Source organism: Akebia trifoliata, chromosome 6 (assembly GCF_017979445.1).
Source record: "Akebia trifoliata isolate Shusen 1 chromosome 6, ASM1797944v1, whole genome shotgun sequence".
Classification (NCBI taxonomy): domain Eukaryota; kingdom Viridiplantae; phylum Streptophyta; class Magnoliopsida; order Ranunculales; family Lardizabalaceae; genus Akebia; species Akebia trifoliata.
This window is the reverse complement of record NC_141380.1, coordinates 13,337,293-13,362,719: the sequence shown is the minus strand read 5'-3', so window position 1 is coordinate 13,362,719 and position 25,427 is coordinate 13,337,293. Positions and strand designations below refer to the sequence as shown.

Here is a 25,427-nt window from a genome sequence, read left to right as displayed (position 1 = left end):
CAATGATCAAACTCAAATCAATTCGACAAGACTAAAATATTTTCGAGTTAACTAATCCCAACCATTCAATCGAACCAACGATAAAATAAAATTCAAGCAAATTATCAAATAACCGAGCATGGAGCGGCACCAAAGTGCATGAGATGCATGAAATTACCTTTCCCCATTTGTTAAAATACAAATAAAAAATATAACAAAAACTTCCATCCTACATTTGGTCAAAAAAATAAATTGAATAAAAAGAAATAATAAAAAAAGAATGAGGAGCAGAAATTGGAAAGAAAAAAATATTATAAAATCCATTATCTCTTTTGTTACAAGATAAGTTCAGTTCAACCAAAACAGCCACAAAACCAAGTTGAAATAGTCTCAAGTCCATATCTCCTTATTCGTATTTTTTGTAGATAGTTTGATGTGTTTTATTCAAGCGTGAATAACTTTCTATACAAAAATTGAATCCACAAGCCGTCTTTTGCATTAGAAACTAGACACGAAGGTATTTCCAACGGTATATACAACGCTATCAAATCTTTGCTAATTGATACATTTTTATCCATAAAGTTAAGGTAAAATTCAAGATGAAAATAAAGGTAGTTTGATGCCTTTCAGTCAAATGCGTATATTTTTTTCTACAAAATTTCAATTCATAAATCATTTTTTGCATTAAAAATTAGATATGAAAGACTTTCCAATGGTATATCACAAGGTTCTCAACTCTTATCTAATTGGTACAGATATATCCATGTAGTTGAGGTAAAATCCGAAATAAAATCTGAGGTAGTCTAACACCTTCCTGAAAGCGCCCTCAATCCGCGGGGGGCGCGGATCCACTTTTGACCCTTGAGGTTTGGGAGTCGCCACCTAGTTGTTAAGATCTAGGAACTAAACTGACTCTAAAAAAGGCAAACTAATCTATGAAAGAGAAAAAAAGTCCGGGGATCACGTTACGGGGTTGGAAGGTGTTAGGCACCAACCCCGCCCGGCCAAAACCGGTCTCTACTAACTTCCCAAATAAATCACATTGCTAAAAACCTAGATAAAAATAAAAATAAAAAAAATTCATACCTTTCCGATTGCAGGATTTTGTTCCCTCAGATCTAACAAAAATAACTCCTTGTACCGTACTCCCTTACTTCGTTCTGTCTCCGAATTTGATTTCAGATCTCCGAGATCAAGGTATCTCCTTGTTTTTTGGATCTGAACTCTTCAAGTTTGTTGCGGATTTGGGGGTGTTTTTGGAGGGCTTTTAGGTGTTTTATAGGCTAAAATTAAAGGAGAGATGTTAGGTAAGGAGTTGAAGCTCCAAAACTAGGGTTTATGGGAGGCTATGGGGGCTTCTAGACCTACTTCTCTTAGGGTTTTATGATTTGATACGAAAATATGGTGTGAGCACCTCTATTTATAGAATTTTTTAAGGGTTGATTTGGATAGAGTTAGTATTTAATTAGAGTTCTTTTAGTTAGAGTTGTGTTTTAGTTGTTTAGAATTGTTTAGGTAGAATTGTGTTTTAATTAGATTGTTTTAGGTAGAATTATTTTTTAGTTAGAACTCTATTAGATTGAGTTATTATTTAATTAGAACTCTATTATAATTTTTGGTCTTATTTTGATTGACTTTTAATGTTTTGACTTTAGTCTTAATTGATTGACTTTTAATATCTTGACTTTAGTCTTGCTTAATTGACTTTAATTTGACTTTAGTCTCACTTGATTGACTTTAATACCTTGACCTTAGTCTTGCTTGATTGACTTTTAATTTTGGGAGTACCCCCCCTCTAAAATATCTTTAATTCTTTGGACCCCCAAATGGAGGGGTCCTTAAAGAAATATCTCACGAACCCTCAACAATTTTACTTGAAAACCCGATTGATCGATTTCTTCGATTCAAATTTTAAATTATTTCATTAATGTTTTAACTTTAATTATTTAATTTTTATTTATTAATTTTGAATTTTTTAATTATGAAATTGTGAAATTACCGTTTTGCCCCCAGAGAGGACTTTTCACGTTTTAAGTCGGTTTTTAATGTTCTAGGATGTTTTAGAATCGATTTTTCGTAAGAAATTCAATGGAAGTATTAGTTTGTGTCATTTATTAAATTTTTTGTGTGAAATGGTCATGAACTTTATGAGGGGCATTTTCGTAATTTTGTCGAATTCTGTTAAAATTGGCGAAATGATTTATTTGGTTCCGATTTGTTATTTTATGTGTTCGAGAGAGTTTTCCTAAGCGTAACGTAGGCTCTAGGGTTATTTTCAGGTTAGGGGTATTTTGGTAATTTGGTCAATTTTTAGTGATTTTTATCGTGAAACTTCTTTTTGGTCTACAAGATGATGATTTCTATGTTTCTGGGGTCGTATTTTCCTAGCGTAGCGTGGTTTCTAAGGTTTTGTCAATTCAAGATACCTCATCCGGATTTCTGAAACATATCGGGTAACAAAATAAAGCAATGGAATACACATCCATCATTGGGAATCATTACAATCGGGTTGACGAGTTGATTAATCAGGCGGATGCAAAAATGGGGTGTCTACACTTCCAGTCAAAATGCGTATATCTTTTTTTTATTATAAAATTTTGATTTACAAACCATTTTCTGCGTTAGAAATAGGCACATAAAACTTTCCAATGGCATATTGCACATCTTTTAACTCTTTCCCAATCAATTTGGATTTGTCCATGAAGTTTAAGTAAAATCTAAGGGCCTGTGTGGATTGACTTTTCTAAGTACTTCTGACTTTTGCGGGGAGTCAGAAGCATTTTAAAGGTGTTTGGATAAATAACTCCTAGAAAGAACTACTTTACTGTAGAGTCATTTTAGTGCTTTTTCACGAAGTACCGATGGCGCTACTTCTCTAAACTACTTTTGTGCGGAACCACAAAATATTGTCAAAATGACAGGATTGGGACAAGTATACCCCTCATAAATTTTAAAAATTACAAACCTACCCTTAAAAAGGCAATTGGAATAATATTATATTACTATCCATTGATATGGTGGTAGTCTTTTAGTGTAACATTTGGGACAAGTATACCCCTCATAAATTTTGAAAATTACAAGCATACCCTAAAAAATGTAATTGCAGTAATAATATATTACTATCCATTGATGTGGTGATAGCTTTTTGGTGTAGCATTTAGGACAAGTATACCCCTCATAAATTTTGAAAATTACAAGCATACCCTCAAAAATGCAATTAAATAATATTTTATTATTATCCATTGATGTGGTGGTAGCCTCTTAGTGTAGCATTTGAATTTGGATTTCTAGCTCTCTCAATTGCTCACTCAATGATTTATCCATGAGCATTCCAACCATGGTTGAAATTTTCTTATTGCAAGATTGATGTGAACAATTACACACAAATTTACTATCCGTTGATGTGGTGAAAGCTTCTTCATATTTTTAGTGGTTGTATATATTTGCTCACAATATCTTCTATTTGTTTATAATTGTTGGGTGTTTATATTAATTTTTATTGATAAAAACAATAACTTTTATTTCTTTTGAAGAATAATTTGTTGAGTTATAATGTTAAAAATAGTAACTAATACTTATAAGAGCATTTTGATCATTTTAATATAATCTAAAATAGTTTCCAAACACAAAAATCTATCAAAAGTACTTCTAACAATACTTTTCAGAACCTGCATCCAAACACACAACAGTTATCCACCTACTCCAGACAGTACTTCGAAAAATATTTATGTTCTAAGTACTTCTGGCTCCTATATCCACACGGGCCCTAAGATTTAGCCTTGATTTTCGTACTGATTCAAACCCTACTTGTTCAACAAATTTTCTAAATGAATTGTGCCAATTGAACTTCTGAGGTAAGTTTCACTTTTTTTAAAAAATTTTAAAAAATTTTAAAAAAATAATAAAAATAAAAGAATTTTTTCAAGTTAACTTAATGTTCACCATACTTATAGACTTCAACCATTTTGATAATTATTCTCACAAGTTATGTGTTATTTTTAACCAATTTGATATTTATTTATATGTATTATAATTTTTGATCATTTTGGTACTTGCTTGTGTTTATGATATTATATTATGAATTTGAAAATCAATTGTGCATATAATGATATTATTTTATTGATTTAGGAAATTTAATACATGTGATGGTCTATTATTGATTTGAAAAGTTTGTGCATGTGAATGATATTTTTATCAATTTTGGTAATTTTAGGCATATGATATGTTTACCTATTTGAAAAATTTATACATATGCTATAATTACCGATTTGAAAATTTAATGTATGAGATATGTTTATTAATTGGATAATTTATTTATGAATATGGGTTGCTTATCGATTTTGAAATTTTTATCGATTTAGAAATTCTTATTAATGGGGTAAGATTACCGATTTGGAAATTTTATGAATATGACTTGTTTATCGATTTGGAAATTAATTGCACGTGTGATAATGCTTACTCGATTGGAAAATTATTTTTGTGGATTTTTATCGATTTATATTTCGTTTGTTCGCATATATGATATTTTACCAATTTGGAGATAATTTGTATATATGATATCTATCGATTTAGGAATTTACTTGTGCATGAAATAATGATGATAAAAGGACTTTAACTTGACTCTAGTCTTCCCTTTTTGACCTTATGAGTTTCTTAGATCATAGTAGAGGCCGATTACCTCGATTGGATGAGTTCGGTGCCTAACACATTTCAAGCCTATAAGTTGACTTTTGCCCATTTCTCTTACTTGTGGACTGATTCTAATCCATTTAGAGTTATTTTTGGTTCCTAGACCTAAATTAGGTGGTGACTCCATTATTTCCTAAATTCCCTGATTTATCACAAAATACTTTTTATTTTATTTAAAAAAAAGTAGACGCTTTTACTCTGTCAATGAGGAATTGAGTTCGTTAAAATTTCTCACTAGCTCAACTTCAGTCTATTGACATTCTGAGCATCCACATTAGCCTCTTGCAAGGGCAACGATAGTGAGTGATTCTCATAGTCAATGCTAGATAACTCTGTTAAAGTGATAAAATTTCATGGGACTAAATTCCCTTCTTATTCATTCCAAGATACTACAACTTGTTGCATACAAGACCTCATGAGGGAAATGAGAGAGAATGGGATGTTTGTTGAAAATATTATCAGAGTTGGGAAAAGCTTCCACTACGTTTGTTCAAATTTGATGTAGGAAGAAACAAGGAAGATGTGGAATCAGGTAAAAATTGTGTGGTTATTAAAAAAAATCTTAAGTCTTCAATTATTTGGATTGCCCTTATTAATACATAGGGTACCTTTAATTAACATTACCTAGTGGTAAATAGTCCTCACTTTCAATCTTGTCCCATACATGGTATCTACTGAAAAAGGTTTGCACAGCTTATTCCTGTTCCCAAACAGCCGTTTCACACACAGTTCCCAACCTCCCCGCTTTTTCTCTTTTGTTTTGTTTCCAATTTTAATGACAGCGCCTGGCCTCGCGTCGCGTCGCCTAATCAAATAAAAATCTTTGCTTCTTTCAGACGCCTGCTTATTCTTCGCTTTTTCTAGGGTTCTTCTTTGCAACTTTATCAGTCATCCTTCAAGTGAGCTGTTCTTCCACCTCGAACTCTCTTCAAAGCTCTCCTCCAGATTCATCGACATGAGGTACTTCTCTCACTCTCTCTCATTATTTACTTCTGTTTTGCATTCGAACAATAAAGATTGTGTTTTGAAATCGAATGTTAGTGTTTAACATCTCATGATAAATCACAGACGATTTGAATTTAGAATTCGGTCGATATCATTGTGTTTTAGTGGATTTAGATTCCGAGTTTCAAATGTTTGATTTTTTGCCAAAGATAAGATAACTTTGATTATTTCTTACTGTTCTTAAATCTTGTGTCAACACAGTATGCAAAAGCTAGATTGGTCTTGTAGCCTGAAAAAGTGAAATTGAGGCTAAATTTGAGTTCGTATATGTTTGCGTTAGTTATAGATGATGAACTAATTGCTTTTATTCAAGCGCAGGTCCTTTGATGCGTATGATTTTCATACATGGTTTTAAAACTCTGATATTTCGTCTCATCTTGCCCTCCAACGATACCGAGTTGAGTTGTCCAAGACGTTAGTCATCACGTTTCGAACAAGATAACCCTTTAGCTCGGTTTATAATTATTTATTAATATATATTTATATGCAAATATTTATTTTTTAGTAAAAAATAAGGTGGATTAGAAGATTAGTAGTTACAAGATCACATTCTTATTTTGATAAAAAATATTTAAATTATAAAAATAATTATTTTTATAAAAATTACAAAAAACCAAGTTGACTCGACCTATATTTATTGATTCGGTCAAGATTATCAAAAAATCGCATCAAGCATTTTGTTGTCAAACAAGATGTTGTGTGAGACAATTCACTTTGAACATCTCACTCGCTCGTGAGCGATATAGAGATTACTCGAGTCATCTTGGTCTTAGACAAGATTTCAAATCATGTTTGTAGATTGATGGAGTTGATAAGATTAGAGGGGGAGTAAACATAGAATAAGAATTCTAGAGAGTTGTTTTGGATATCAAGGGATTTAAAATGAGTAGAACAAAAAAAAATTATGTAGAGTGCAACTTTAGAAATGACCTGTACAGGGAGGAACGGCCAATAAAAAAAATTGATGGACAAGAAATAACTTTGAAATGACCATTTTTTACTTTGATTCTATTTTACATTTGTAGGGATTGAAGAGGATATTGCCCATATAATTAGATCTAGATGGTTAAAATGGAAGTGTGCTATGTGATCAACACCTTTCAACCAAGTTAAAAGGAAAATTTTGTAGGATGATTGTAAGACTGACTATTTTTTTTTTCTTTTGTTATTTTTTTCCGATGGTTAGACCAACTTTGTTTTATGGAGCCCACTTTTAGGCAATAAAGAAGAAATATTAGGTTGAGGATAGCGAAGATGATGATGCTTAAATAGATGGGTGAAAAGACAAAAAATGAAGGATAAAATTAGAAATGCATGCATTTCTGAAAATGTAGGAGTAGCCCAATTGATGATAAAATAAGATAAAGTCAACTGGGATAGTTTTGTCACTTGCAACGGAAACTGATTAGTGATTACAATCCCTGTTAGAAGGATCATGCAAGTTGAAGATTCTAAAAAGCAAGAGGAAGACTCAAAATACTATGCGTTGGGAAAATGAGAGTGGATTTAAACATACTTGCAACAACATAAGACATGGATTAAGACATAATTGAGTGGCAAAATAGGATTTGTTCAGCCGACCACAAATTTTTGGTATAAAGCTTTGATGGTGGTGATTATATGAATAAAGAAAATTGCTTGATTTCATCTGTTTTATATTGATTTCCATTCAACTGTATCTCCTTGAACATTAGATTACCTAACTCATTTTCTTTTAAGCTACGTTCTTTTGTTTTTTATCGATTGATCTGTTACGTGTATTTTATCTGAAATTGTGTCAGTTAAAGTTTGCAACTATCCATTTGTGTGGTTCATCAGAAGGAAATTGTTCTAAATGATTACGTTTAGTGCTTAAAATCCAAGCATCATTAGTTATTATTCTTTGCTGAAGAGCTATGCTTAAAAGGGCAACAAAGCAATTCATGCTCCCAACTTGTATGGCTCATTACATCAGTTATGTGATTGACTTTCATATTTGAGAGTACTATTAAAATGCATGTGCATTGCACGTGGATTGTACGGCATATAAGCCTATTTGTGTCAGGTTCACAATAAAACTCGTGTTGCATGTTATGTAAACCATATCCACTTTATGAATCCAGGTGGATGATGCACCAATGTGGGTCTCCTAGTATCCACTCAAGAATTCATGTGTAATTAGTTAGGATTATAGCTCACCTTGTTCATGTATGTGTTTAGTAAAATCCAATGTCTCTTATCAGGAACAATATGAGATTTTAACATAAGATACTATTTATATGGTTTGGATGATGGCCCAAGCCTAACATGAACGTGATAAAAAATAGTTGATTTTTTATTTACACCTATAGAGCCTTGAGAAGTTAGTGAAAGCATGTCTGTTAACACTTGAAACACTTCCCCAAGGTTTATCGGGCTCAATCACTGATAAGGATGATGACAATGATAATTGTTTGTCTTGAATAAAAGCTACTTGTTTCATAGTAAAGGTTGATTTTCCCATCTTTTTTCTTCATCATCATATTATTGTTTGTCTCTTTAATATGAAAGAGGGAATTAAGATCCGCATCCTAGAGACTTGTATTTTCTTCACCATCATTTTTGCTCCTTGTCTCTTCTCACTATGAAAAAGGGAATTAAAATCCAGAGTCTCAAAATATGAAGCACTATCCAAGTGATGGTTTTCCTTCAACAATAATAGCCCATTGGATAAATATAAACTCAAGTGGTAAAATAAAGCTAGAGATCCATGGGATTCTGTTGAAAGAAAGTTAGATGATCCAAAATTTGAAAGGTAATTAGATAAAGTAATTACCAAGAGATGTGAACTCGAGGCACAAAATCATCGTCTTTAAAATGTTATGCGCTCCCCACTCGAGTGTGACCTCAAGTTTGCAATAGGACTTTCATGAAACGTCTGTGAGACAATATTCTAATTTCTTGATTCCAATTTGTTGTTTTGTAAAAATGCAGAATTTCCTAGATAATTCAATCTAATTGATAGTAAGCCTCTTATATATATATTATTTTTATTTTTTTTAAAACAACTTCCTGTATGCTAGAAACTTGCTGCTAGAGTTAGTTTGGAATACTAATGAAACGATTTGTGTTTTCTGTATTCAGTCGGCATCCAGAAGTTCTATGGGCACAGCGTTCTGACAAGGTTTACCTAACCATTGCTTTACCAGATGCGAAAAATGTCTCTGTGAAAAGTGAGCCTCATGGATTATTTAGTTTCTCTGCAATGGGAGTGCAAGGAAAATCCTTTGACTTGAGTTTGGAACTTTATGGAACAATAATTCCTGAAGTAAGCTGATTGCATTTTTCATTGAAAGTTATTTTAGTGCCCTTCATTTTATCTTATCCATGTCAAGTCGATCTTTACTGGTTTTAGGCTTCTAATGGTTCTTTCATTTTATTTTGGTTAGTTTATGAGTTTGTTTGTTTAACTGTGAGATAATTTGAGCCATTTATTTTAAAGGGGTCATAGTGAAGAAGGAGTTGAATTTGTGTCACGTTTTAGTGATTGTTAGAAGATTAAGGTTAAGGAGAGAAGGAGGAACATAGAGAGGAGAATGAGTAGGTCACTCCCAATATGGTTCAGCCTCTCTTTTATATTAAAAACATATGGTTGGTTGTGTGGGTTTAAATATTGGGCCCATACGACATTAAATAAGAACTCTTAACACTCTCCCTCAACCTGGAGCATACAAATCTGACATACCCAGCTTCGTACAAAAAATAAGAAAGGAATTCTTAGACAATGACTTTGTGAGAACATCTTCCAATTGATTTTCTGACTTGATATAGGGAGTAGATATCTTCTTAGCCATCTCAATATCACGAATAAAGTGACAATCAACCTCAATGTGCTTGATTCTCTCGTGGAATACTGGATTACTAGTTATATAACTAGTAGTTTGATTATCACAATACATAGGCATAGGAGTAAGAAGTTTAATCCCTATCTCCTTTAAAAGACTCTGAACCCAAAATATCTCACATGTAGTATGTGTCATCGTCCTGTATTCTGCTTCAACACTAGAACGGACTACAACTTGCTATTTTTTACTACGCCTAGTCACCAAATTACCTCCCACGAAAGTACAATACTCAAAAGTAGATCTACAATTAGTCTGGCTTCCTACCCAATCAGCATTTGAGAAGTCAGTAATGGATATTAGGGGTGAAGACTTATATAATAATCTTTTGCCTGGTAACCTTTCAGATACCTTAGTATCCACATAGCATTCCAATGAGTTTGTCGCGGAGCATGCATAAATTGGTTAACTACTCCCACAACAAAGGTAATCTCTGCGCTAGTGACAGTTAGGTAGATTATTTTGCCAACTAACCAACAGTAACGTCTTCCATCAAGATAAATCTCCCCATGTTCAATATTAAGTTTAGTAGTGGGATCCATAGGAGTATCAACTGGCTTAGAATCCAAAGTACCAGTTTCAGATAATAAATCCAGAATATACTTCATCTGAGACAAACTAATACCTTCTTTGAAGCGAGCTACTTCAATACCCAAGAAATAGCGAAGTACATCTAAGTCTTTAGTGTGAAACTATTTGGCTAGATGGGTCTTCAAATCTGAGATACCATTAAGATCATTCCTAGTGATGATGATATCATTCACATAAGCTATCAACACAATAATTCCACCAAAAAAATGTCTCATAAACATTGAATGATCAGAAGTAGACCTAGCAAACCCATAGGCGAGAACAATTGAGCTAAATTGATCAAATCAAGCTTTAGGCGATTGTTTCAGCTCATAAATTGTCTTTCGTAGGCGACACACTAGTCCAATCTTATTAGAGGCAACATATCTAGGTGACTGCTCCATTTATACCTCCTCCTGCAAGTCTCCATGTAGAAAGACATTTTAATATTCCACTGATATAGGGGCCAAGCATAACACACTGCAACAAAAATAAGAACTCTAACAGAGTTCAGGCAAGCCACTGGAGAGAAAGTCTCACTATAATCAACCCCATAACTTTGTGTGTAACCGTTGGCTATTAGACGAGCCTTTAACCTCTTAACAGATCCATCGGGATGATACTTGACTGTATACACCTATCTACACCCAACAACTTGCTTTCTAAGTGGAAGTGGAGATAATTCCCAAGTATGATTATGATGAAGTGCCGCAATCTCCTCATCCATTGCTAATTTCCACTTAGAAGAGAATAATGCCTGCGTATAGGAAGTAAGAATAGAAATAACAGATTAGGAAAGTATAAATTTGCAAAATGAAGGTGACATCCGATGAAAAGACACAAAATCAACAATTGGGTGTTTAGTACAAGATCTAATACCTTTCCATGAAGCAATAAGAAGATCACTAGAGGTAGAAGTAGATGTTGGTGGATGTGGAGGAACCTCAAGTGAAATTAATGATGGATTTGGGATTGGTAGAGAAGATGAAGGTGCTCGGAAACGAGTGCGTTGATATACTTTAAGAGGCACAATGGAATGATCATCTGTAAGAAGAATTAAAAACATAGGAGAGGAGGAAATTGTAGGAGACAACTCCCTCTGACAAGAAGACACAAGATCCAAATCAAATGAGGTACCAACAGAAGAAAAATAAGGTTTAGCCTCAAATAATGTCACATCATCACTTACATAGTAGTGTTGAGTGACAGGATAATAACACCTATACCCTTTTTGTGTACAAAGTAACCCAAAAAGACACACGTGATGGATCTTGGGAAAAGTTGTTCCAACCCAGGCTCAAATGAGTGAACAAAGCAAACACAAGCAAAAACTCTTAAGAGTAACAATAAAATGATGAACTTGAGGATAAACCAGAGAGAAAGTTGATTGATTATTTAAAATTGATGATGGCATGTGATTAATAAGATGACAAGCTGTAAGGGCAGCATCACCCCAATAAGACTAGGTACATGCATCCGAAATATAGTGGTGCGATCAACGTCTAGTACATGATGATGTTTTTGTTTAGCAACACCATTTTGTTGAGAAGTATTAACACAATTGGTCTGATGAATAATGCCATTATCTAAACAAAAAAATTGAATAAAAGATTGTATGTATTTTAAAGCATTATCAGAATGGATAATTTTCACAAGTTTGTCAAATTGGACTGAAATTTCTTTATAAAAAGTAAGTAAAACACCAGGTAATTCAATGCTATTTTTCAATAAGTAGAGTCATGTCATACGGGAATAATCATCGACAAACACAAAAAAGTAATGAAAACCAGATAAACTTTTTATGCTTGACGGACCCCAAATATTTTATGAATTGCATAAAAAAGAATTGATAGATGACTCTAAGTATGATTAGGAAAGGAATTACGGTGATGCTTTCCCAATTGGCGCACCTCACATTCTAAAATTGACACTGAACTCAACTTAGGAATAACACTACATAAATTAGACAAGGACACATGACCCAACTGATAGTGCCACTGAAGAGGTGAAATAGAAGCACTCAAGGTAGAAGCAGGTACATCACACATTAAATATTATAATCCATATTTTTCATTCGCCAATTCAATCTTCGTCCTCGTCTTGAGATCTTGAAAGACACAATAAGAAGGGAAGAAGGTTACGGAGCATCGCAAAAAAAAATGATTTTGTAAGCTGACTAACAGAAAGTAGATTAAAAGAAAAATCAAGGACCAAAATGGTGGAATATAAGGGAAGAGAGGAGTTTGGAAAAAATCATCTTTCCCAACTACATTACGAGTGGACCTATCAGCTAGTACAATGTGAGAATTAAGAGAATGAAAATTAGAAAAGAAATGAGATATACTAGACATGTGGGCACTAGCTCCTGAATCGATGATCCAATATGAAGGAGATTTGGCAGCCATAAATGTGGGATTACTTGAAGTAACCATAGTAACTGTGGGTGGAGTAGGTCATGTAATCAATGTAGTTAACTTAAGAAGAATCTCTCCCAACTGTGTGTAAGATCAGGAAACATAACGCTAGATGTAGTCTGAGAAGTGGAATCAGTGGAACTTTGATGAGGTTCCTCTTGAGCTTGATTAGCCCAAATATGTTTACCCCATTTATCCCAACAAAACTGCTTAATGTGACTAGTGTAGTCACAATAGGTACAGCCACAATAGGTACACTTTAAATCACCACCATAGCCTCCTTTACCATGGCCACCACGACCTTCTCTACTAAGACTACAAGGAGAATCAGATGAACCACTATAAACCAATGCTGATGAGTCTTTAGGAGTTGTAGACGAGAAACTCTTAAAAGAAGCACGTTGAAGATGAGAGAAGACATTGGTAAAGACTCACTACCAAGAATCTGACCCTTCAAAGAAGCATACTCTAGATTCAAGTTAGAGAGAAACAGTGCAACCTGAAATTCTTCTCACTGCCTTTTGTGGGTCTCAAGGTCTGTAGTTAAAAGCTAATATTATTGAAGTTCTTACCACATACTCCGAAGAAACCTATAATAGAAATGCTCTTTTCTTAAGAGTACATCTCCTGTATGGCTAACCAGATTTGTTTTACCATATCCAAATACCTCACATTGGAAGAAATAGAGGGCTCTATATTGTTCTACAACCATGCCATAACTAGGGAATTATCACTTTATCAATCTTCATACCGTTTGTCATACCGGGGAGATGGATCCTCAATCAAAAACCTTGATTTCTTCTTAGCACAAAGGAATACTTGCACAGAGTGTGACCATGAGAGATAATTAATGTTGTTGAGCTTGACAGATGTGCTCTGAGCATCAACACCACCAGGAATCCCCAAATTTGCTGTCCGAGGGAGGAGTAAACTGAAAATCCGCACAGAGAAAAAAAAAAAATCTCAAACAAATATAGAGTATCCCTTGGGATATTCTATGATATGCGGCTAGAGTCTTTTTTTGTGTGTGCAGAAAACATTGTTCACATAGGAAACATTGTTCACGAAGCATTGGCCATGCAGAAAATACTATTTCTGAGCACTATTCATGCGACACTATTCACAGATTTTTTTTTTTTTTTTTGAAATTAATTTTAGGCTTCAAAATTATCCACCAATTCCCCAATCATTCGTAAACAAACAGAAATGAAACCTTAGATAAACATCTAGGTGCAAACAAATAAACCTCAAACACCTAATCCCTTTTTGGAACCAAGGCTTAGGGTTGGAAGTATCGGATTGAAGAGGGAAAAGAAAGGGATTAAGAAAATGAAAGAAGAAAAGAGAAATCAAGCAGATCTAAAGTTAGAAGTGCTCTGATACCATGTTAGAAGATTAGGGTTAAGGAGAGGAGGAACATAGAGAGGAGAATGAGTAGGTCACTCCCAATAGGGTTCAATTTCTCTTTTACATGTGGTTACTTGTGTGGGCTTAAGTATTGGGTCCACACGACATTAAATAAGAACTCTTAGTATAAATGAACTGTGTTGAATAAAAGATTAAGGCCATGGAGGAAAACATTTTCAAGGAAGCCAATATTTAGTATGTAAAAATGATTGTTTCCACTCTATTCTGCATGATTATTTTACCTCTATAATAGCTGTAAGAGGTGCATTAAGTTTTTAATAATGTCATTTTAATAGAAAACTATTAGTATGATCCCTTGTGGCTCTCCCTCACATCACCCAACAAATAGGATAGAGAAAATCTTTCAACATTTTTTTCTCATTTATAGGTGTTGCATCACATTCAAACCTTCTTTCTATTCTTTGGCCTACCTAGCTAGATGGCTGCATTTAGTTGGAACTTGTAAGTTGTAACCACACACCTAAATCTTCTGGAACCATAGTCATGAAAAACTCCATTTGTTTTTTGAAAAAGACTCATTTAAAAAAGCGTTTTGTACCTAATGATTAACACAATATAAAAACTCACTAAAAAAAAAGCGTCTTTATGTTTTAAACGTGTTCTTTTACATATGAAAATGAGAATACTGTTAGAATAGTCCCACATCGATTGGGTACTATTAGGATGTGCAATGTATAAAGCGAGGGCAACCCTCTCCTTGCAAGCCGGTTTGCAAGGATGAGTTAGGCCCATGGGCTTTAACAAATACAACTTGTTTTTTTTTTCTTTCCGTTTTTTGATAGGTAAAATATCATTTCATTAAGATGGCTGAGAAGACCGACGAAAAGAAATATACAAGAGGAACCGATCAACCGGATGCAATACTACAAATTTGATCCCACCTCACTTGAAGGTCTTTGAAGAGGACTCCTCTAAACTCATTGTTTCCTAAAATCTCGGACAGGATATTCGATTCAATTTTGATACCATGGTTTATTTTATTTTTAAATTTTTTTTGTAAGCCAAGTATTTCTTTCTTATTGAAACTAGATGCTCATAGATTGAACATAACACAAATGAGGATGTTGAGACGGATGTGTGGAAAGGTTTAGTTATTAAAAATGTAGGAGTAGCCCCAACAGGTGATAAACCAAGGGGAAGTCGGTTGAGATGGTTTCATCATATGCAACGAAGGTTGATTGCAATCCCAGTTAGACAAAATTGAATGGGGGAGTGTTTTATTGCGAGCTGTATTAAGCGCATATTACAGAAATATCTATCTTTAATAGCGCCCATAATCCGCATTAACATATAGAGGGTTGCGATTGGAAGCTTGTGTTCTTCAACTTCATACTCAGTCATCTCAGATCTCATTAATGCATATCTCAAGTTAACATGTGAACGATTTGTATGAGATGCAATATATGCACCCCACAACTTTATGAAAACGGTGTTCTTTAGGCATGTGCTCTGTTCACCAATATGCTGTAATTTCCTGTATGCAATTCAGTATCACTTGTCGAATATGTCCAAACTAAAATGATGTCTACAAGTAATGTTTAGGAGCTATTCAGAGACCCATTTGTGGGGTATTTGGGGAGAAGCAAATGATTATTCGGTGGCTAATCCCCTTAGCAGCAGAGTGGGATATTTTGAAGAAAAATATTGTTATCAACAAAATGTAACAGACACAATGTACTTTTGGCAAGAAGCTTCGGTGGATGTCTTTTGAGGATTTTGTTTGTATAATTGGGTTTCTTTGTTTAGGTATCTACTAAAGTTGACATAATGTAGGACAGGATCTCTGATATCAAAATTTTGGCAAGACCGGACTCTAGTACCAAACTGGTGTCGGGAAACTAGGGTTCTGATTGAAGTAGGGATTATTATGGATTTAGGGATTGTGTTGAGCTTGTTCTAGGGTTTTTGTGTGCTGAAATTTTAGGGATTTGGGAGCTGAAAATATGCGATCGAGCCAGGATTTAGATGGCTAGTAAATAGGAGATCTGAGGTCAGGACTCGGATGATCTGTACCTAGGCCAAAACACATGCTATTAAAGGTCTAGCTTTAGAACAAAAAACAACACATAGACAATCAACTACTTATTTGATGATCGTAGAGTTGCACTTTCGTAGAACATAACAAAAAATGGCAGGCAAAGCAAAGGATCTTAAAAAATGGACGATTTTCCATCAATGTATGGGGGCTTGGGAATCTCCTACTTGTAACCTTAATCAATTTGACATGCAGAAAAATAAATTTAAATTCCTTGCAACTTCAAATTTCTAATGATTTTCTAATCAAGAAACTTCCAAAAATCCTAACTTCTAAACTTGTTCATCGCTCCACTAATAATAAACACTTGCTGGACTGTTGCAACAGGTTCTAGAATATTCCTGATTTGACTGCAATTTGGGCATGGATATTGGCTTGTACCATTTATAAAATAATACACCTTACCAATACAAAAATGGTTCTTTTTTGGTGAAAAGTTCAAACACTAGACGGTACTGTGGTCACTTTTTAAATACCAAGACCAGTGTTCAGTGTTTTGCTGAAGATCATGGATCTCTTTAGCATTTTTTTTTTGGATTAAAAAAAAATCTCTTCAGCATTCTGTTAGCCTGAACTTTTGTCTTCTTATCATGTTTGACATCTCATTTGCTTCATTGCAGGGTAGTAAAGTAAATGTGGGGTTAAGGAACATTATTTGTTCAATCCAGAAAGAGCCGAAGGGTTGGTGGAAACGACTACTGAAGTCAGATGAAAAACCTGCCCCCTACATCAAGGTTGATTGGAACAAGTGGTGTGATGAAGATGATGAAGAGTCAATCAAGTGTAAGTTTTATCTTTCTTTTTATTATTATTATTGTTATTATTATTATTATGGAGTCAACGCATGTTGGACGCTGTTCCGGTGATGTGAAATATAAAGCTAGTTCAAACTAGGAAAGCTAATTTAAATCTCATGTATCTGCTTCTTGGAATTCGTGGATGGTTTTGAAGGATGTAGCTGTGTTGACTTGTATACATTTTGCAACTATCTTAAATTTACAAGATTCTTGTATGTTAGAGTCCCTTTTGTTGTTGTCATTTTAATGCTTGAATCAGTTTTCGAAATATTTTGAATGCTTATACCATGTTTTCACATTTGTTGACATTTTCTAGAACTTAATTTTATTCATAAATTTCCCAATCACTTGGTACATCTGTACATTTAAGTTTGTTCACTGGCTAGTTTCCTTCGCCCATCACTAGTTAGTAGATCTCCGAAAAGGTTGTTAGATTTAAGGACTGTGTAACCCTCTTGATGCAGCTGATTTTAATTGGGTACCTTATATCATCTTACTACTGAATAATTCCTATTCTGGGCTGCTCCATCTCTGAGACGAACAAAGGAATAAGTTTGTTACCTTCCAAAGCCTAAATGTAGAACAAAGAAGACTTCCTTGTAACATCAGCTCAAGCTTGCACGTGTCTCGAGGCAATGTCTTGGTAAAAAAAAATGAGAATTTCAACCATGACATTGTGAAACACTTCGAGACATCCTGAAAGATTCCCAAAACTATCAATATTTGGGGTCAATGTTTCATTATATCTCAGCTGAAACATTTCTATACGTTATGTAACTTTAAACCACAATTCTAACTACTTGGGCAGGCAGTGGATTCTACCCTGGGTGGGTATCTTGTACAGAGGTGGATTGTAATCTTCAATTTTCTTCACAATGACACTCACATTACCTTAGTATTCTCTCTTCCATTCTTCCCAGAATTGTATCTTGTGGGCTAAACACACCTCGTGCAGGTGTGCGGATGTGCATGGATATAATGGGGGTGGGGTATTGTTTTGCTGTTATTTTTTTTATTAGTGAAATTATCATTTAAGGCAAAAGAGAATCATACAACATGGGGTCGAGAAGACTTCTTGATGCAGGACGATGAGGGGAGATAAGAAAATGATGGGGTTTTCAGGGAATTTGATTTAGGATTGGGTTAAAGATTTGGGGTAGGATAGGGTAAACCCAAAAGTAAAATAAATAAATAAATATATATATATATATATATAGGGAAATGTTCAGCACCCTAAGTTTTACCACACACTTTAACAAACGTTTTTTGTCCTACATGGGTTAGAAGTTTTGGAATGAGTTGATTTTTGGTGAGGATGATCTCTATGATTAGAAGATCATCCTCCCCAAAAATCAGCCCATTCCGAAATGTTTAGCCCCATGTTTATACGTTGGAAAATCGTGGACTGTCCATTTTTTGTAAATCAATTTGATGGGGTTAGAAGTTTTGGAATGAGCTGATTTTTGGTGAGGATGATCTCCTCACCATAGAGATCATCCTCACCAAAAATCAGTTCATTCCGAAACTTCTAACCCATGTAAGACAAACGCGTTTGTTAAAGTGTGTGGTAAAACTAAGGGTGGCGAACGGGACCCATATATATATATATATATATATATATATATATATATATATATATATTTTCTGCAATTACAAAGAGAAGATAAAAAGGTTTGAAGGTTTGTAGGATAAGGAAATGATTAAGAGTTAAAGATTTGTAGGTTTTAAAAAATCAAATAAATAGTTTCACGAATCATGAAAATCACGAACAAGAAACTAAAAGAAAATCAAGAAAGAAAACAAAAGAATGGAAAAGAAAAATAAAGATTAGAAAAAAAGAAAAAAAGAAGGGATAGAAAGATTTAACTTTGGAATCACACCAAGACTGGTGGAGAACTCACTTCATGCTATGAAAAAAACACATTCTTTATTCATCAAAATTTTCATTCATCATTGAAGAAAATTACAGCAAAAAACAATCATTTATAATGTTCTTTAAACCCTAAATCTATTCTCAACCTTCCAACTAAAATAAGGAGATCCAATGGTTGTAAATAAAACTTAAAACAACTTAAATAAAACAAAAGCATAAATACCATCAATGTCCCAATCTCGTAACTTTATTTTTCTTAAATATTTAGCTTATGAAAACTCTTTTAAAAAATCAATATAAAGTTATCAAATTGTTCCTAAACATTATACTAAGACCACGGGCCAATAAAACATCAAAATAAGCCCAAAAAACATCAAAATAAAATGCTAAATAAAAAATCTAAATAAAAGCTAAAATCTGCTCTTTAAGATTTGATGTCCCCATCAATTCTCCTCGATTGGGAAGATTTTGCCACTGGCGAAATAAAATTGAAGTAATTCTCATCATCGGTTGCGCTCCGCATTATTTCCCTAGACTTGAGAAGACCTACCTAGAGAGAAAAAACAAAACCAAAACCAAAATCCAGTGACATAAACCAAGGGCCTAGCTACATATCTACCTGTCACGCAAGCTTCCACCTAAAAATGAAAACCCCTATATTCTTTTAAAAGCTTGTAGAAAAAAATGTAGGCTAACATGTTGATGGTGATTTAATGGTCCCGATGTTCGTTCCATCAGAAACTCGCCCATTTCTACTCTTTCCAAAGCACAAATGGTATCAAATTCCACATAATTCTCTTTCCAGAGCCTGTCATATTGACACTTTGGAATTCTTGTGAGTACATAATTCTTCCTTATTCTTCTAGATTCCCAACAACAACAATAATAATAACCAACCCTTATTCCAAAGGTCTGGGGTTGGATGACTAGATTCCCAAGCACCTAGCTTCATTATTTCGCATGCTTTTTTTCAGATCATTTTTTTAAAATTTTTATTTTCTGAAGGAGCACACTAGGCTAGTGCTTCAACAAGTGGGTCCTAAAATGTTCATTTACTATTACTAATGTGTGCTGGGCATCAAATTCCTCTTCTTTCTTTTGCTATTGATCTTGTGTTGAGAGCAACTCCTTGTTTAGGGTCATTAGACGAGAGATCTTTCTTTGACTCCGAGAAATAGTTTAGGCGGGAGGTACCTATTAAATAGTGCCTTTATTCACAATCAAGCAAATGAAATGACAATTCGTTTTCCTCCCTGCATCGTTCGTCCCTCCACCGCTAATAGTAAGCAAGGGGGGCATTGATATGGAAAATAAGCATGAAACTTCTTTTTCCTTAATCCAAGACATAGATATGGACATTTGTGTCCTAACTAACATCTTCGTACCATGCTTTATTTTTTTTTTATCTTTATCAATAAATGTTGTTTTCTTGTATCCCCAATGTAGTAAAACTTGTAATATTGCACAAAAATCGTAGAGATAAACAAGAAAATTGTTAGGAATTAAGAAAATGACTAATTGCTCAATGAGAATAGGATCATTTTAACTTGCAAGCATCCGTGCAATATTTGGCATTATATCGTGTAGATATGGATAGGCTAAGCATACCTCGCACAAGTAATGTGCGAGGTTTCCAATACAAGTCATTGTGGCTGGTCTTCCTTAAAACAAATTTAATGTTTTAGTAGTATGGTTTTTTAGTTCTTTTTTTTATACATCAGATATAAACTGATACCTACTGGTGATTGTGTTCTTTTTCAGCTGACCTTGACTCTGATGACGACTGTGCTGAGGTAACATTTTACTCCTTGCTGTTTGATGACTCATTTGATTTATTTATATATGTTAGAAGGCACTGGCATCCTCTTTGGGGTTAAGCAGAAGAGGAAAGACAATAAAGTTGGTGGGCTATTCTTGGATAGGGAGGTAGAAGAGGAAAGACAATGAAGTTAAAAGTTACCCTCAAGATTCGTAACAAGATTAAATCCCATATATATATATATATATATATATATATATTGGGACAGCTTCGCCAACCAACTATATAGCTATCGTGTTTCGAATATATGATTTAGAAGTTTTAGAATGGGCTGATTATTGGTGAGGATCATCTCTATGGTTAGGAAAAATAATAATACTAATCCTCTCAAAAAATCAGCCCATCCTGAAATCTCTAACCCATATAGGACAAAACACGTTGGCTATATAGTTGGTTGGCGAACCTGGCCCTATATATAGGTAAAGGCTTAGTGGCTTGAATCTAGGTCATAAGAACAAGTGAACGACGCTCCACACATTTTACCAACTTAGCTAAGTTGACACCAATATATATATGGGCAGTGTTCGGAGGCCCTAAAGAGAGCCAAACATTGTGCCAAACTGTTTTTCAATATATGGGTTAGAGGTTTCAGAACGGGCTGATTTTTTTGTGAGGATGATCTTTGTGATGAGGAGATCATCCTCACCAAAAATCAGCTCATTCCAAAACTTCTAACCCCATCAAAGTAGTTTATAATAATCCGACGGTCCACGATCTTTAGGGCCTTCGAATGCTTCCCTATATATATGTATTATTCTTTACTATTATAATGAGAGGAGGTGGAGTAAAGTGTGGTTCTCCACCAAAATTTTGAAAACCCAAAAGGCTCCTACATTTACATTTAGTCTTACTATTATTAAGGCCTTTTTCGTCGAAATGAATAAAATCACAATCCCATGACCCCTATTTCTACATTAGATAGTTTTCTAAAACTAGGATTGGCAACAGATCGGTTTGGTACTAGATCAGTATCATACCATTACCGATCCAAATATTTTTACTTGATGAACCAAATCCAATCCGATCGGATCAATGTATTGTTGAACCAAATCCGATTTGATCCAACACCAACGCCTTATTTAATAAAAGAACATGGGTTTGGGAGAGGCCTAGGTTTGGATTCCTCTTGTTCCAGATTCCAGAACATTAATTTTGAAGGCAAATCTATACTCTATATGTTGTACATCTTAGATATTGAACCGGATTTGTGACTTTGCCATCTTAGTTTCACTCTCAGGAGAGAGAGAGAGGGAGGACCATACCTGGAGAGGGTGGAGCAAAATGGGTTTCAGGGAGACTTACGAATTGAAGATGGGTTTGGGGTATTTTAACTTTAATGATAGGTGATGGTTTACTTAAAATTGATTTTTATTAAAAAAAATCTGATTGGAATGGAGTTAATCCAAATCCGACTCGAAATTTAATCGGTTTTTGATTTTTCGATCTGAACCCGATCTGAAAATCCAAAAACTTGATCTGAACCCTATTTTTTCAGATCGGATCAGATATCATATAAATGTTGGGTCATTTCCAACCACCTAAAACTACTTTATTTTTATTTTGGGAATCGAGTTATCCGGGCCTCTTAGAGCACCTGACTATTATGCTATCTTCAAACCTTAGTTAATATTTTAAATTATATAAAGTCCTTACAATCCCATGCACCCTATAACCAAGTTGGTTTACTAAAATTTCTCAGATATCCTTTTTATTATGTTATCTTCAAAATCACCTTAATATTTCAAATTACAAAAGGGCCTTTATAATATATTAAATGATAAAATAGGATATAAAATTATTTATTTATTTGAAATAATTTTTAAAGTAATTGTAATTTTTTTATCATGTTCATGCATATATCCTAATTTTATAATTTACATGTGCCGCATAATAGTGAGTGTGTATTTATATAATAAAACACAACGGTGGGTCCCACTCTCTGTCTCAAGATTTATACGCCATAAAGTATGTATCTCAAAGATAGCTTACCTTTTTTATTCTTCCTCTTTCCAAAAATGCCTCTCGCTTTATATTCTTTCTTCTTTTCTCATTTTTAATAATATCTCTCCAATTTATTGCCTTTCATTTTCTCCCCGTTGTTTAATGATATCTCTCCAACTTTGTTATTTTACCTCTTTTAGCCCTTAACCCTAAAGATTTTTTAATAATTTCCCTCCAACTTTATTATTTTTCTTCTTTTACCCCCTTGACCTCAAAGAGGATGCCCGTGCCATATGCAAAAGCAAACTTATAGCACGCGCATCCTCTAGTATATTATAAAGCACAATAGTTGGTCCCACTTCCTTTATCTACCACATAAAGAGTGATTTTTTGCTCATAGTGTCGTGAGTAGATTTGTTCACAGCCCAACACCCAATTGACACATGGCGCAGATGACGTAAGTAATAGAGAAAATTTTCCTCCAGCCCACACATGCTCTTCCTTGTATTTTAATTTTAAGATTTCAAATTTTAAAAAGGGTCGGCTTACATGGATTATCATATTGGCAATTGAACACCACAACCTTCTAGGTTCCATTAAAAAACTCAGGGTCGAAAAAAAAAAAAAACCAAAGTCTTTCGAGCTTGATCCAAATGGACGAGTACCTAGCACTCAAATTTAAAATTAAAATTCAACGCTGAAAAGAAATTTTTTTTAGTTTTTTGAAATTCATGGAATTTCGTCCTCTAGATCCACTGAGGTATTGGATCATGTTTTTGAATGCTACTAAGTGATCTAATTAAGAAATTTTGTTTTTTCACCATTGGGCAGGAAAGAAATTTTCTTTCTTATTGCTTACCTCATATGTGTCATACATGAAATGGGTGTTGGGCTGTGCAAAAATCACTCCATAAAGAGGTGTTGGGATTTAGTCTTCCTACACATATTGAAGACAATTTTTTATTTTATTGTCATTCCACTTCTCTACTTTTCCAAGAATTCCCTTCCAACTTTGTTGTCTTTCTTTTTGTACTTTCCTTTCGAAGAAGACCCTTCCAACTTTATTTTCTTTCCTCTACTACCCCTTTTCCAATGAGTCGTGTTGGAGTAACATTGAAATGTACATTGTGGGAGACATTTCTGACGTGGATGTGTCGGCATCATAGATGCTTTTCATCGAGATGCGAATGAGATCTTGATGAAAGCATCTATGGTTCTAACACACATCCATGTCAGAAATGTCTCCCAAGATGTACATTTTAATGTTACTTCAGCATTATCCTTTCCAATAATATCCTCCAACTTTATTGCCTTTCCTCTTTTACACCCTTAATCTCAAAGAGGATGCCTGTGTTGATAAGCATGTCCAAACTCTAGTATATATATATAAACAATGGAATGCCAATACTTTTATAATTTTGCTATCTTGCACCTCTGATATATATATATATACACACTAGAGTTTGCTCGGGCCATAGTATATGTATAGAGTCGCGTTCGGGGGACATATGCAAGTGACAACTATTTTTTACATCTTTCGGATGGCATCCATTTTAGAAGATCTAATGACATCTGGTGGTGTTGTAGAAAACATTGAAAAAATGGATGGCATCTGAGTAGTTGTGTAAAAATAGTTGTCAATTTTAGATGTCCCCTGAACACATCCCATATATATATGTATACTAGAGTTTGCCCATGTACGGCATGGGCATCTTATTTGAGGTTAAAGGGGTAAAAGATGAAAGATAGTAAAATTGGAGGGATATTATTTATTTATTTATTATTAATGTTTTCTTGGAATGGGGGAGGGGGAGGGGGAGGAGAGGAAAGATAATAAAGTTGGAGTGGAAAGGCAATAAAGTGGGAAGTGTGGACCCCACTCCAATGTAGTTTGAGTGGGATGTTTATACCCCACAACTATAATTGGAGTGGGATCTACTATTGTGTTTTAGTATATTTATATATACACAATGAAATGCTAATAATTTTATAATTTTGTTTTCACACAGGATATCGACGAAGATGATAGCAGTGATGATGAAGGAATGCTTTGTGAGTTTCTCTGACGTTGTATCTTCTTCTGGAAATTGTTTATTATGTTGCTTTCTATGATTCTTTCTCTTGTACTAAAATAAAAATTGCATTGGAACCTTGAGTGTGAATGCTGACAATGGTTATTCACTTGCTTACAGATCTTCCCGACTTGGAGAAAGCTCGAGGAAACTGAGATTATTAACTGACTGGCATAGTCGAAGTTTAGTTGATTAATGTTCCTTCAGGTTTCTGTATATATTTAAGAATCTTACCTCATCTTGACATTTCAAGGCTTCCAGGTCTAGCCCTTAAAAAGTCCTGGCTTACTATCACAAACAAAAAAGTAGCCCCTTGTACCCATCTTTTGGAGTTTTTTTTTTTTTTTTTTTTTACTTGGTTGGGGCTTAAGATGTATATTCAGTTATTTTCAGGTTTACTTGGATATGGAAATCTATATCTATTAGACATACTTGGTGATTGTAACCATTCAACAAATCAAACTGGTTTGGGTTGTCACAAGATATTGTGGCAGCTACCTACCACCCAAACGATTCAACCTATGGTTTTTGCCACGTGGATAATTACAGCTAAAGACATGCATGTTAAGACCACACAGAGGCAACAAACTGTAGCAACGTCACTACTAATGTACCTGAAGCTGGAACCTACCATATGAAATAGTTCCTCCTGTTCTGTAAAATGGTTCTGAATCTAGTTTTCATTTACATAGTAACAAAAAACTCCAATTTTTTTTGTTCTTTTGAAAGTCTTTTTTAAAACTTGTTTTGTACTCAGATGATTAAAACAATAAAAAATCATGAATTTTTCTGGCTTTTTTAAAAAACGTTTTAAACGCTTTTTTTAATATTTATTATTATACATTTTTAAATATGATTTTAAAAAAATAAAAATAAAAAAAACCCCTTTTTTAAGGTCTATGATTGATTTCTTTGGCCTTCTGAGTTTTTGTTATTTGGTACATT

General features: G+C 34.1%; 1 protein-coding gene across 1 annotated transcript; it reads left to right on the top strand.

Annotated features, from left to right (window-relative positions):
* The first annotated feature begins 5,369 nt into the window (after positions 1-5,369).
* On the top strand, positions 5,370-24,911 carry LOC147400277 (HSP20-like chaperones superfamily protein). Its single transcript, XM_086445902.1, has 6 exons — positions 5,370-5,628; positions 8,776-8,959; positions 16,601-16,763; positions 20,412-20,443; positions 24,420-24,462; positions 24,603-24,911. Exons 1-6 carry the CDS (start codon positions 5,624-5,626, stop codon positions 24,635-24,637), a joined length of 462 nt encoding a protein of 153 aa, XP_086302028.1. The 5' UTR covers positions 5,370-5,623; the 3' UTR covers positions 24,638-24,911.
* Positions 24,912-25,427: the final 516 nt, after the last annotated feature.